This window comes from Artemia franciscana, chromosome 10, assembly GCF_032884065.1.
Source record: "Artemia franciscana chromosome 10, ASM3288406v1, whole genome shotgun sequence".
NCBI classification, from domain to species: Eukaryota; Metazoa; Arthropoda; class Branchiopoda; order Anostraca; family Artemiidae; genus Artemia; species Artemia franciscana.
This window is the reverse complement of record NC_088872.1, coordinates 6,501,839-6,515,340: the sequence shown is the minus strand read 5'-3', so window position 1 is coordinate 6,515,340 and position 13,502 is coordinate 6,501,839. Positions and strand designations below refer to the sequence as shown.

Genomic DNA, 13,502 nt, shown 5'->3' with positions numbered 1-13,502 from the left:
TCGTGTATCAGAGCTCTTATTTAAATCCCGACCGGATACGGTGACATTGGGGAATTGGAGGGGGAAACCGGAAATCTTGGAAAACACTTAGAGTGGAGAGATTGAGATGAAACTTGGTGGGAAGAATAAGCACGAGTCCTAGATATGTGATTGAAATAACCGGTCCGTTTCCGCTCTCTTTGGGGGAGTTGAGGGGGTCCAGTGCTTTGGCGAGTTTGGTGCTTCTGGACGTGCTAGGACGCTGAAAATTGGTAGGCGTTTCAGGGACCTGCATAAATTGACTTGATAATAGTCGTTTCCCCTATTTGACTATCTGTTGGGGAGGGCTGGAGGAAGGTAAATCGTGAAAATTGATGTATGTTTATCTGACGAATTGGTGATCGGATCTTCATGAAACTCGATATATAGAAACATCTTTGTTTCAGATGCTTCATTTTCAATTTGGATCGGTTCCGGGGACATTGGGGGGGGGGGGGCGGGTTGAGGGGGAAGCTGAAATCTTGGAAAACGCTTAGAGTGGGAGGTCGGGATAAAACTTGATGGTAAGAATAAGCACAAGTTCTAGATACATGATTGACATAACCGGAGCGGATCCGATCTCTTCGGGGGAGTTGGGGGGGATTTCCAGTGCTTTGGTGAGTTCAGTGCTTCTAGACGAACAGCAAAGTCGATAACTAGTACCGAGTTTAATTGTAGGTTCCGACCTCGTCACAAGTGCCATATGAGCTCTTGGCTCTTGTTTTCTTATGTTGTACTCCTTCATTTGACAAGTATTTTGACAGGCTATGAATGATTTGAATTGCTATATTTTCCGTTTTATTCCAGTCATTGTGTTGCTCCAGCTTCCATTTTCTGAAGAAGTATATTATAAGTACGTTACCCATTTTTCAAATAAAAAAAATTATTTCCACTAAATAGTTTTATTTATATTGTCTTATTTATAAACTTTTACGACTATATAGTTAACAATTTAGCAAGATTTTTTTTTAGGAGGGTTGTAGTGTTTTTTGCTACCAAACAACTATTTTATTTCAATAATGCTACTTTGACAAAATACTGAAATAATGTAAAACGAGTATTTATTTTAATAGTGAAACATAAAATAAATGTTGATATTCTTTGAACTTTTACGTGCAAGACGTGAAGTACTTTCTATGGAGCCCCCCCTCCCCCCCTACGATAAAAGTAAACTCTGGTTTAAATAGGCATCCAGATTCTTTTCAAAACTTGGAAATGCTTAAATATAACTAAAAAGAAGCAGACACGACTTTGTATCTCTCAGGGGGTGAGATAACATTCTCTTCTCCCCTTCTCAATAATTGCGCCTTTGGTGCTCTGTTTTATGTATACTCTTTATATATATATATATATATATATATATATATATATATATATATATATATATATATATATATATATATATTCTATATCGTACCTTCTTTGTTGAATTTATGATATACTGTACCAAATTAAAGTTTAATTTTTTCCATATCAATGAAATTTTTTGATCTAAATACAGGCCCTAGAAACTACTTATGCCACCTCTGCTGGTGTTCCTACCCCTTTTCGGGCCTCACCTGTGCCTCAAGAAGAATTACCAAGTTTACTAGAACCACCTCCGATACCAGAAGTGGCGCCACCACCTTCAGTACCAGGACCAGAGCTGGAGCCTCCTTACGTGGAAGGAATGGAAAATATGGGATATGACCAGGTGAGCTAGAAAATTTTCTTATTCAGAATTTAAATGGTGGGCTGGAATCGCTTTTGGTGATGGACAGGGGCCTGGATGATCACTTGACTGAGCTGTCAAGCTCGGGACTTGCATGATCAAAGGTCGATTTTTTTTTTTTTTTTTTTTTTTTTTTATTGCTTATACTGCCCTCTAAAAAGCTTTTTTTTTTTACCTTTCAGTCATGTTTATTTAACAGTCACCTCAAATAGGCGCCATCTGAATTGAAATACAGTCTTGTCTAGAAATAACAGAAATGTAACTGTAATCAATTCTATTTTAACAATTTTGTTGATGGAAGTATCCTCTATCTCTTCCCTTTCCATCATTTCTTTCTGTGATCATTGGTAGTAGTCACTTGCGCCGTCCGGCTAGCAAAACATCTTACCACAGTTTAGCTTTATATTTGTGGGCGAAATTTGTTTATTCATGGTGAAAATGATATTGACTTATGCAGCTTTTTCCGCTCTATTTTTGAGTACTAGAATCACTCCTGCTGAAGCCGTCGCTGTACCAAAAACTGACCTAATAAAGTTGCGTTTCCTTTCCACTGTTTTGGCGCTATCTATCTTGACTACGTTAAGTGCATTTCACTCACTGGGAGAAGTCACAGATGGTGCTTCGTCCACCAATGGAAACAAACCGACACGAAGGAAATGTGGATGCCGGGCAGGGAAAAATGAAAGGAGAAGGCGTACATGGTGTGCTATTTCCGTACTAATGACAAACCGTGAGAATTGTGATTCCTCAAAACAAGCGTTTGAGCGAAACCTGGTGAAAATCAAGATATCCAGAACATCTAAAATACCCAGTCTGAAGAGATTTGACCAAACCCCCCTGTGCCTCATCCAGGACAGCCCGCCTGTTCTTCAGCCGATAGTGTCCCATAGGCCCACCATGCCTAATTTCCTCTTGGCTAACTGTCGATCCCTTTTTAAAAAGATGGAAGACTTCGAAGTCCAGCTCCGTAGCAGCAACATAGCTGTTGCTACTGTGACGGAAATTTGGAACCTCGATAAGACTGCAGGACGGATTGCTGAATACAACTCATTTCTAAGTACTCGAAATAGTTGAGGTGACAACAGGCTCGGTGGTGATGTGGGAATCTACGTGAGGAAAGACATTTCGTGTAAACTCCTATCTGAACTCACAAATCCAGATCATGAGTTTATGCGTGATAGCGGCATCTGTATATTACCCTGAAAGCGCACAAAACAGGCGTGACCTAGTTTTCTACCTCCAAACAACGATTGATACACTTAGAAGCCGATATAGCAGTGCTGCTTTTATAATTGCTGGTGATTTTAACCAGACAAAGAAAGCTTGGCTAGCCTCCAGTCTTTCTCGTAATCAGATTGTGAACTTTTCCACTCACTCGTCTGGCAGTACCCTCGATCTGATTCTTACAAATATTGAGGACCTATACCACCCCCCGACATCGCTTGGACCAGTTGGCTTGTCTGATCACTACGCCCTATTTCTCAAAGCCAAAAGTTCTGTGAGAAAACCCAAGCTCTCACGGATCACTACTAGACCAATAACTGACTCTGCAATTTGTGAATATGGCCGCTGGATAGCGAATATGACTTCCCAGAAGTTTTAACGGTACTCCAAGTACCTCGAGATATTTCCAACTAAGAAAATGTTTAAAAGTGAATACGACAAGCCATGGATTACGCCCACTCTTAAGACCCTGATTCGTGAACGCAGCCGCCTTTACTCGAGTGGCAAGGGAAATGAAGGAGCGACCAAAAGAAACCTAATAGTTAATATGATCAGAAATGCAAAACGCAAGTATGGTCGTGAAAAAGTTGACCCCCTGCTCAACATTGAGCCTGCAAAGTGGCGTTGCTCGGTCAAAGCGATGAGTGTTAATGTTTCGAAAACCAGTGTCAAAATATCTGACGATAATGGGCGAATACTGGGGCCTAGTGATGTTGATGCATCTCACTTCCATTTGTACCACTTTTTCAGCCGTTACCCCCCAGGAGAAAGCCTCGCTTCTTGATGATTGGCCCAACGAAGGCACAATAGCGCTCAGTGAGTTTGACGTGTATAGTGAAATCAGGAAAGTAAACACAAACGTATTTCCTTTCCCAGGCGAAATCCCTGCAAAGTTTATACGTGAATTTGCTTTGTTCCTAGCCCTACCACTCTTGGTTCTTATAAACCAGTGCTTTGCATCTAGGACCTTCCCTAGATCGTGGAAAAAGGCCCACATCCGTGCAATTCCCAAAGTGAATCCACCCAAGTCGTGTGATGATTTAAGACCAATCTCCCTAACGCCATGCCTAGCAAAAGTGACGGAATCGTTCATCTTGCGGCGACTACTAGAGCAAGTAAGACAGACTATCGACAAATACCAATATGGTGGACTCCCAAAATGTTGGACGTCTATCTACATAGTCAGAATGTACGATCAAATCCTGAAATGGCTTGAAAAGCAAGGCTGTTTTTTTGACCTAGCAGCCATCGACTTTGGCAAAGCTTTTGATCTCCTATCACACCTAGTGGTCTGCCAAAACCTAAAACGAATGGGTGCTAAATGCCAAACGCTAGCCATTGTACTCGATGTTCTGTCTGAAAGGCAGCAAAAAGTATTTGCTCTACACGAAGAGGACTCGAACTCAGAATTGAGTAAAATAACCTGTGGTGCCCCGCAAGGGACGAAACTGGCAGGAATAACATTTCTTGCCATCAACAACTACTTGCTGGTAGAACATATCGACAAATACAAATTCGTCGACGATTTGTCGCTCTTACTCCCCTATCTTCTTCATGACAATGTCCCCACCAAACAATTCCCCGAAACCACTTTCGATCTACTAAGTTCACAGTGCTCTGATATGAAAATGACTATTAACTCTGTTAAGTCAGAAAATACTTAAGTCAGAAAATACTGCGACTGAACCCGCTAAAGAGAGACTTCTTCCCCCTGAAGTTCCTTTCCCTGTTGTGAGTGAGGTGAAAATACTAGGTGTTATTTTCTCACATGATTGCACCTTTACTACCCATATTAATAGTGTGACCCGTAAAGCAAACGCATTTCTGCAAACCCTTTCAAAAATGCGTCGCTTCGGGTGCAACGCCCACAATCTTCTTCGGGCATATCTGTGCTACGTACGCCCCATACTTGAATACACCTGTCCCGTCTGGGGACCGTCAGTATTGAGAACCACCTATCTAATGCAGGAACTGGAGTCAGTCCAAAAACGGGCAACCAGGATCATCCTGAGTAACGAGACATTTCCTACCACGATGCCCTAGCAACCCTTGAACTCCAAGGTTTGGAACTCTGTTTGGGTGAGCTTATAATGAGGTTTGGCAAAATGCTGCTGTCTAACCCTACTCACCGTGATATTATACCACCAGAAGCCTTGACAGTCTTTAACAGTTTACAGTTTAAACTTTATCCTGAGCGTGCTCGGACAAACCGCTACCAGAACTCCTTTGTCCCTTTTTTTACGTCAATATATAATAGTGCATAATAACATGTTTTATATTTTAACATCAAATTAGCCATTTGAGTTGCGATTGTTGTCTAAATAAACCTTTCACTCTCTCTCTCTCTCTCTTTCGCTTTCCCCTCTGATTCCCCCCTCTCTCCCTCCTATTCTCTCTCTCTCCTTCTCACTGTTCCTCCCACTCCTAGTCCTTTCTCCTCTCAAAGATTTTGTGCAATCATCCCTTGCCATTACTGTACAAGTTTAAACCGTCGCATATCCATATTCAACTTAGGTTATAATAAAATGGCGTGTATTTAAAGCCGAAATGCGGCAATTTACACAAAACTACCTTAAATACCGAATAGATCAAAAACTGTAACTCAACACAAATGTCTGATAAAGAAACCGAAAGAAGTACTCACTAAGTAGCACTCATTGCACTGAGTAGCGCTCACTAAACTGAGTAGCACCCACCAAACTGAGTAGCACCCACCAAACTGAGTAGCACTAACTAAACTGAGTAGTGCTCACTAAACTGGGTAGCGCTCACAAAACTGAAAGCTGAACTGAATTTGGTGTTTTCAAACACATTTGAAGTATCTGGAAGTACTTTACTGCCCAGATAGTTTTCTCTAACCTTTGAAAGATGTTTTTTTTTTTTTCGAAGCTATTTTGTCCACCAACTAAAGTCTCGTCTTGATGGGTATAGTCGTGTGTCTTAATTTGGCAAATAATGGTATTAAGAATCCTTAATTTTTGGGTAATAGCTTGAAAGTAGGACTCCTTTCTATTTATTTTTTTTCCTTCATCTTGGCATTGAAGCAATTCCCGGTTACAGTTTCAAAGTGGTTATTAGTTTGGAAGGAGGGAAAGGTGTGGTATTTTCTCAACGAAATATTTCTCAACATATAGTCCTATACATTAATAAGGATAAGGCGAAATCTGTCCTCTGCAAAGGGTGTATAAGCTTCCTAAGGTTTAAAATCTGTGTTACCATTATTTCACCAACTAATTTTGTGCTTAAGATCCGTATCCATGCTTAAGTTGTGTTTTATTTTTGTAAATGTGCTAAAAATGATAGCAAGTTTAATTTTAGAAAGTGGTGGATGGAGTAAAAGTTGGTACGAGTTGGTGTTGAAAAAAGACAAAATAAGTTTCTAAGATCGCTGCACATCACATCAATCTTACGGCGTGATGCATCGATTGGGTAGATTTTCCCCCTTTGATTTTCGTCCCCTCCCTCCTCCACCTAGATTTTAAGAAATGCCTTTTGTTTTGTTTTTTCATTTGAATTGTTTTCTTTGTATATCCGTTTTAAAAATATAAAAAACAACAAAATTGCCCTCCTCCAGACTTGGGATGACACATTCCCCCCCCCCCTCCATTTTCATAAGTTGAAACCCCTAGCAATAAGGGAGCAAATACAAGTTCCAAAGTTTATTTGAGAATGAAAAGACTGCTATGACGCCAAGATTATCGTCATCCATTCTGGTCTGTGGATAAGCATACCCTATCAGCCGGGGCACCATCTAATATTGAAAAAGGAGCTTAACTCTTTTAAGGTTTTGAAAGACACATTGCAATTATTAGAAAGATTTGGAATAAGGTATCTGACTTATTGTATTAAATTAGTCAATTTTTCACTAAGTTAATATTTAAATCTTTTTAGACATTGGTAGCTCCAGAAGTGAGACCGCCTAGTGCCCCACCTCGGACGCCTATGACACCAGGAACACCTTGGCATGAAACAGAATTTGGTCCTCCCTCAGTTGGCCCACCCTCTGTCGGTCCTCCTTCTGTTGGTCCTGTAAGTTTTTTGAAAGATTCCTTTCAGTGTTTGGTGATTTTTAAATCCCCCTACGAATTGATAAGTCATCTGAGATTAGGATTGTATTTTGAAGTGCCAAGACAATGGATTCGAATCATCCAGTGATAGTGGAATTTTGTTTTCAATATAGAGGGTATTACCTGTTTAAGTCTAGGAAAGTCAAAATCTTCGAAAATTTTCGTTAAAAGCTGGAAAAACGAATGACAAAAAAAAAGTTGCTGTGAAAAAAAAATTGTTTATATGCATTTTTGTTACATTTTTACGAGTTGGACGGAAACTTCGGATGGGGGTGGGGTTCAAGTCTGGTAAATAACGAAAAGCTAAATTGCACCTGATTGGTTCTTCTGAGGGAAATTTTAAGCTAGTAGAAGAATGAAAAGTTTTTAAACCACACCTTTTTTCAATTGCTCAACTTGTCTTCTAGCTGCAAGGCAACTCCCAAACAGCAATTTTATCTTATATCTCTTAGGGACCTTATTTTGCCAATTTTACTGACCGGATTTTATTTTATGGTAATTTTACAGCCGTAGCCAAGGACAGTGGAATCGAATCTGAATATTTGAAGTATTTAAGAAGAGACTTATACAAATATGCATATGTTTTAAGAAAAAGAAAAAGTTGGAAATTCAGTTTTTAGTGAAAAGAGCTCATATGCAGTTAGGCAGTTTCTGGTAGTAGCAGACGCCTAATTTAAAGAAATCGGCTAAAAATATGTGACCCGAAACAGTATAAGGAAATGGAGCTTACATCTGAAGGTGTAGTTATCTCTAGGAATCAACATATTGTTAGCGTTTGAATTTTCGCGAACGGAAAGCACGGTCTAATTTAACTATCAGGTTTGGTTGCGTATTTTCAAGGTGACAATGAAACAAAAATAACATTGGAATTGCCAAGACCGAAAACCCCACATTGGAAATTTCAGTTCCACAGTCCCAGTTGAACAGCAAGAAAAATTACTTTTTCGCGCTGGTAGCAATGAATTGTCCCTTTTTTGTGGTATAGGAAGAAAAAACTTAGCAGGAATATGGCAGGGAGAAGACAGTCGGCGTTATCAACCAGTTCCCTCTACGGTGGCTACCCTGCTGAGCAAGAGGGATAAGTCAGGTCAAATATGGCACACATAGGGTGCTACAGTGCTTTTCTGCATGAAATGGCAGAACAGAAACGGAACAGAAGAACTGTGGAATCTAACTTTGAATCAAACTAAAGAGAACGGGAAGCGCATAAAATTTTGATTTTGGCAATTTAACGTATGGAGATAGGGAATATCAGTGAAATTTAACAGCGCATTTCACATTTGTTTTGCTGTGTTAATTTTCTTTTTTGTTTTGTCTGTGTTCTTATTTAGTAGCGGGAAATACTAGGTCTTCAGTCACTGATTAACTATCTACCTTTTGTTTTATTATTTTTTACACTGGTTTTCTTTATAGTAAGTGTTTTCTTTATAGTTTTTTTTTAAAGTAAGTACTATACAATACTTTTTCTATTAACAGCTCAATACATATTAAAATATTTATTTTTCTTTTAAGCCTATACCCTTTATTTTTTTCTTAGTTCTGTGTATACTTTGCTTTGCATACATTTCATTTAGCCTAGTGAGCCTGATGTTTTTTTTTACATATTAAAATATTTATTTTTCTTTTAAGCCTATACCCTTTATTTTTTTCTTAGTTCTGTGTATACTTTGCTTTGCATACATTTCATTTAGCCTAGTGAGCCTGATGTTTTTTTAAGCCTTATCTTTGATTGGTTTTGTTTTATTATTTCTGAGTTTTTTATATACTTTGGCTTACATACGTTTTTATTGTTATCTGTTTCATTTATCTACCTATTGTCCCTTACATTGGTTTTATTAATGCTAATTGGACTAGCCATTAAATACTTTTTCTATTAACAGCTTAATGTACATTAAATATGAAACAAAGCAAAAATTGAGCCCTATTTCCTTGACCTTTATATTCTTTGGTTTTTTTTTATCTACGTTTTTTTTTTATCTACGTTTTTTTTATCAGCCTGATGAGGAACAACAAGAAGACGAGACATATGAGCAGTATGAGGAGCGAGTGGTTAACAAGAGAGCAGCAATGATGTATAATGTCATTCAGTCGAAATTAGAGACGAAAGAGTCGGTCGGATTTAATGAACTCGTCCGTCGAAATACAAAGAAACAGGTAACCATAGCTGACCTTGATTAGTGCTTATACATGTTATATATATAAATATATATATATATATATATATATATATATATATATATATATATATATATATATATATATATATATATAGACGACGATTTAGATTACTTACTTACCTATTTTTTTTACTTATATATTGAAGCTATTAAAAAAAGGTAATAAAAAAAAGAAAACGAAAAAAATGATATAACAAAACACCCTCCTTGAACTCTCGCTTGCTTGGAGTGACCCCTTAAACATAGGAATAAAATTTAAAGGAGCGGTGCGGCTCAATAGTAAAAGCGGTTAGCGGTTAGAAGACAAGCGACAATGAAAATCCGTATATAGAAGCTTGCCGCGTACCGAGACCGGGAGCCGTCGGGCTCCCGGTATATATATAATATAACTCTTTTTGATTATGTGTGTTTGCACAAACCAGTAAATTAGGGAATTCCCATCCTATGCATGTATTTTGAATTTCTGGGAAGGTTTTCACTGATAGGAATTGGAATTATCGGCATATGTTAATATGCAAATAAAGGGTAATTTTTCTGACAGGTGAAGAAACTTTTAAATAATATATTTGGCTCTTTCGTATGATTGGTAATGTTTTTAAGGTCCGGCTGGATGCCGTGATGTCATGCAGGTGTTTGATGTTTCTGTGATGATATGGCGTTTTGAAGTTATGGATAATTTCCAGAGTGTATACCTTTTTCAAACAGTTCGTGGTAACGAACTGATGTAAGGAGCGACCCGGCTCAATAGTAACCAAAAATCTAAAAAAGCAGAATTTTAATACTAAAAGTCACATCAAAAGAATAGCATTTTAATACTGGTTTTAAATAAATAAGCTTCATCAAGTTTAGTTTTACCCGTCAAAAGTTACGAGCCTGAAAAAATTTCCTTTTTTTAAAATAGGGAGAAACACCCCTTAGCAATTGTAGAATAGTAACTAAAATCACACCGTCAAATTCAGTGTATGAGAGAACCCTATTGTAGAAGTTTCAAGCTCCTATCTACAAAAACGTGGAATTTTGTATGTTTTGCCAGAAGACAGGTCACGGATGCGTTTTTTTTTCAGGGGTGATCATATCGACCCAGTTGTCCTAGAATGTCGCGAGAAGGCTCATTCTAACGGAAATTAAAAGTTCTAGTGCCCTTTTTAAGTGACCAAGGAAATTGGAGGGCACCTAGGCTCTCTCCCTCGCTCATTTTTCCCAGTCATCGGATCAAAGTTTTGATATAGCCATTTCGTTCAGCATAGTCAAAAAACCTAATAACTTTGTCTTTTGGGACGACTTAATCCCCCACAGTCCTCAGGGAAGGGAGGCAAGTTACAAACTGGACCATTGTTTACATATATTAATGGTTATTGGGAAATGTACAGACGTCTTCAGGAGGATTTTTTCGTGGTGGGGGGTCGGGGAAGGGGGTTGCATGGGAGGATCTTCCATGGAGGAATTTATCGCGAGGGAAGAGAATTTCCATGAAGGGGACACAGGATTTTCTAGCATTATTTAAACAAAAAAAAGAGAAAATAAATAAAAAAAGTTTCTTCAACTGGAAGTATGGAGTAGCATTAAAACTAAAACGAACATAAATTATTACGTATATGAAAGGGGTTGTCCCCTCCTCGACGCCTCGCTCTTTACGCTAAAGTCTTTTATTGTTTTAAAAATTTGAGTTGTGAGAAAGTCAAACTTTAGCGTAAAGAGCGAGGCGTCGAGGAGGGGACAGCCCCTTAGATATACAGGATAATTTATGTTCGTTTTAAGTTTTAACGTCGCTCCTTACTTTCACTTGAAAAAACTTGTTTTTTTATTTAATTTTATCCATTAAGGGAAATCAAGATATTTTATTTTATTAATGAACTTGCATAGAGCCAGGTTTCATTAAAAGGTGACAAGTTTTATTATTTGGTGTACCTCGTTTGTTTAGGTCTACCCAATCTACCCTGTTATGTCTCAGAACTGGCGGATCGAGATGAAACTTACAGGTCATGTTTTTTTGTGATGTAAGGGGGCTTTGAATTGTTTATAGGAGGTAAGGGGTTAAAATACCTTCTCTTGTCCTGGCTAAGAGTAAGTGCTCTTTTTTCGCTTTTTATATCTATCTTCTGACTAATCTCTCTGACCTATCTCTGACTTTTATATCAAATTCTTCAGCCACAGAATAGTCGAGGGTGAGTGAGGTCATGATTAGTAAGAGTAAATTTTGAGCAAATGAAGTATATTGCACCTATGCAAGAGAATATTACGCAAAAAAGAAAGTGAAGAGGAATTTAAACTATTTTTGCTGGATCTAGATTTTAACTTAATTTTTGGCCGTGATTCGAGGTCACAATACCTTCTATACCTATTCATTTGAGGGCTAAATAGAGTGTTTTGTTTTGTTAGCATTTCAGTCCCAGTTAATTTCTGGTGAAGTTAAATCCAATGGAATAGTGTTAATGCTAGTTTACAATAACAAAGAAATTAGATTTTCAAATGAATTTGATATTAAACCGTATGAAGTAAAGAAGAAGAAAAAATAATAAATGAAAAATAAAATAAATAAGCAGAAAAAAACGAGGGAATGTCTTGCCAGTGGAAAAATCTGATCCGAAAATAAGCAGATATATCGACAAGGACCTCCGCTAAATCGTCTTCGGTGCTGAGAAAAAAATTAAAACAAAATCTAAATTCCCCCCCCCACAGAAAACAAATTCCCCCCCCCCCCGAAAAAACGCATTTGTTTATGTATTTTTGTAATGTTGGTTCGGAGCTTTTCCTTTTTTTTCGGGGGGGGGGGTTAAACCCCCAAGCCCTCCCCATGGATACGGCCTTGAATATCGCGCATACAAAGATGAGAAAGTAGACTTCACGAGAAGAGGTAATAAAACTTATTAATCCGATTTTTCTTTGGTTTCAGGTTGCCCAAAAGTTCTACACTCTCCTTGTTCTGAAGAAACAAAAAATTATCAATATAAAACAAGATGAATCGTGTGGACCCATAGAATTAAGTCGAAACATTAATTTTGAGAATCCAACGTTATAATTCTGGATAATTTTCAAATTATTTATATTTTGTACTAAATCCTACCCTTGGCAAAAAAATTTGAAAGCTAGTACAAAGTGAGCCAGGGTGCTGAAGTAATTGGACTTGTTTATAAGAAATGATGTACAAAATTGTATAAATACTTTCGTGATTGTGGTTAAGGCGTTGTGAAGGATTTGTGAGTTTTGTTATCTTTGTTTTGTCTAAGTGTTTTATTTTTTTATATCTGCCATTTCCTTTTTGTTTAATTGCACCTTGTCAGCATGTATTTTGTGAAATTGGCGATTATTGATTGCGAGGAATTTCTTCGCAATTCTGAGTGTTACTAGCAACTGTTTTAGAATTCCTGGTGGCCTATGAGAACACGGCTGATATATATATATATATATATATATATATATATATATATATATATATATATATATATATATATATATATATATATATATATATATATATATATATGTATATATGTATATATATATATATATATTTCTTTCTTTGCTTTCAAATCTTTTTGGCATCCGGACAGGTCAAATGGGGAAGCGTACAGGGGTGCCAATTTACAAAAACATGGATGGAGGCCACTGTTCTTTTTTTTTTTTTTTTTTTTTTTTTTTTTTTTACTATGCTTTTATCTGATTTTTCGCTAAAAATACCAAAAAAAATAGTTTTTCTTTATCAGGGGTGGGGGCTAATTGGCGCACCTGGATATGTACAAGATACATTCGGCAAGTCTCGGTTATTTTTATCTCTCATTTAAAATGAAGCAATTATCCCAAAAGCCTAAAATGTTAGCCTATGATGCTACATGGACGTTTTAACTTAAAAGGGAAATCCTGTTTGTAATCGTAAAAAAAGAAATTTCAAAATTCAAAAATAACACTCTTCTTAATTCATTCACAAATACAGAGGCAACAATGGGGAGGGAGCAGAAGACCCTCTCCTATATTTTGGAAAATCCTTTTTTCTTTTTTCAATCAAAAAGAATAAAAAAAAAGAATTACACCTCTCCATACATTTTGAAGAATGCGTTTTTTGAATCTTTATTATTTTAAATCCTAATAATTTTAAAACCTCATCCACTTTTTTTGTGAAATATATCCATGATTATTGATTAATAACGAGTTAAATTTTGACTGATATTTCTTTCCTATTTTTATCCTTTTAACGTTTCGGCGCTTAGCTGTACAGTTTAAGGATCGATTGTACTGAAAATTTTTAATTAAAAAAAAAACGTTTCAACAGATTGTCCTTTCTCTTCCCTTTCTTCATATTTATCCCTT

At 37.2% G+C, this 13,502-nt stretch overlaps 1 protein-coding gene across 1 annotated transcript in view; it reads left to right on the top strand.

Moving 5' to 3' along the window:
* LOC136031710 (double-strand-break repair protein rad21 homolog) overlaps positions 1-12,367 on the top strand; it is a 69,019-nt gene extending 56,652 nt beyond the window's left edge. The window contains exons 11-14 of the mRNA XM_065711411.1: positions 1,520-1,711; positions 6,845-6,982; positions 9,016-9,174; positions 12,091-12,367. Of these exons, the coding sequence (XP_065567483.1) occupies positions 1,520-1,711; positions 6,845-6,982; positions 9,016-9,174; positions 12,091-12,216 (615 nt within the window). The 3' untranslated portion in view covers positions 12,217-12,367. The remainder of the gene's footprint in view (positions 1-1,519; positions 1,712-6,844; positions 6,983-9,015; positions 9,175-12,090) is intronic.
* The last annotated feature ends 1,135 nt before the right edge of the window (positions 12,368-13,502 follow it).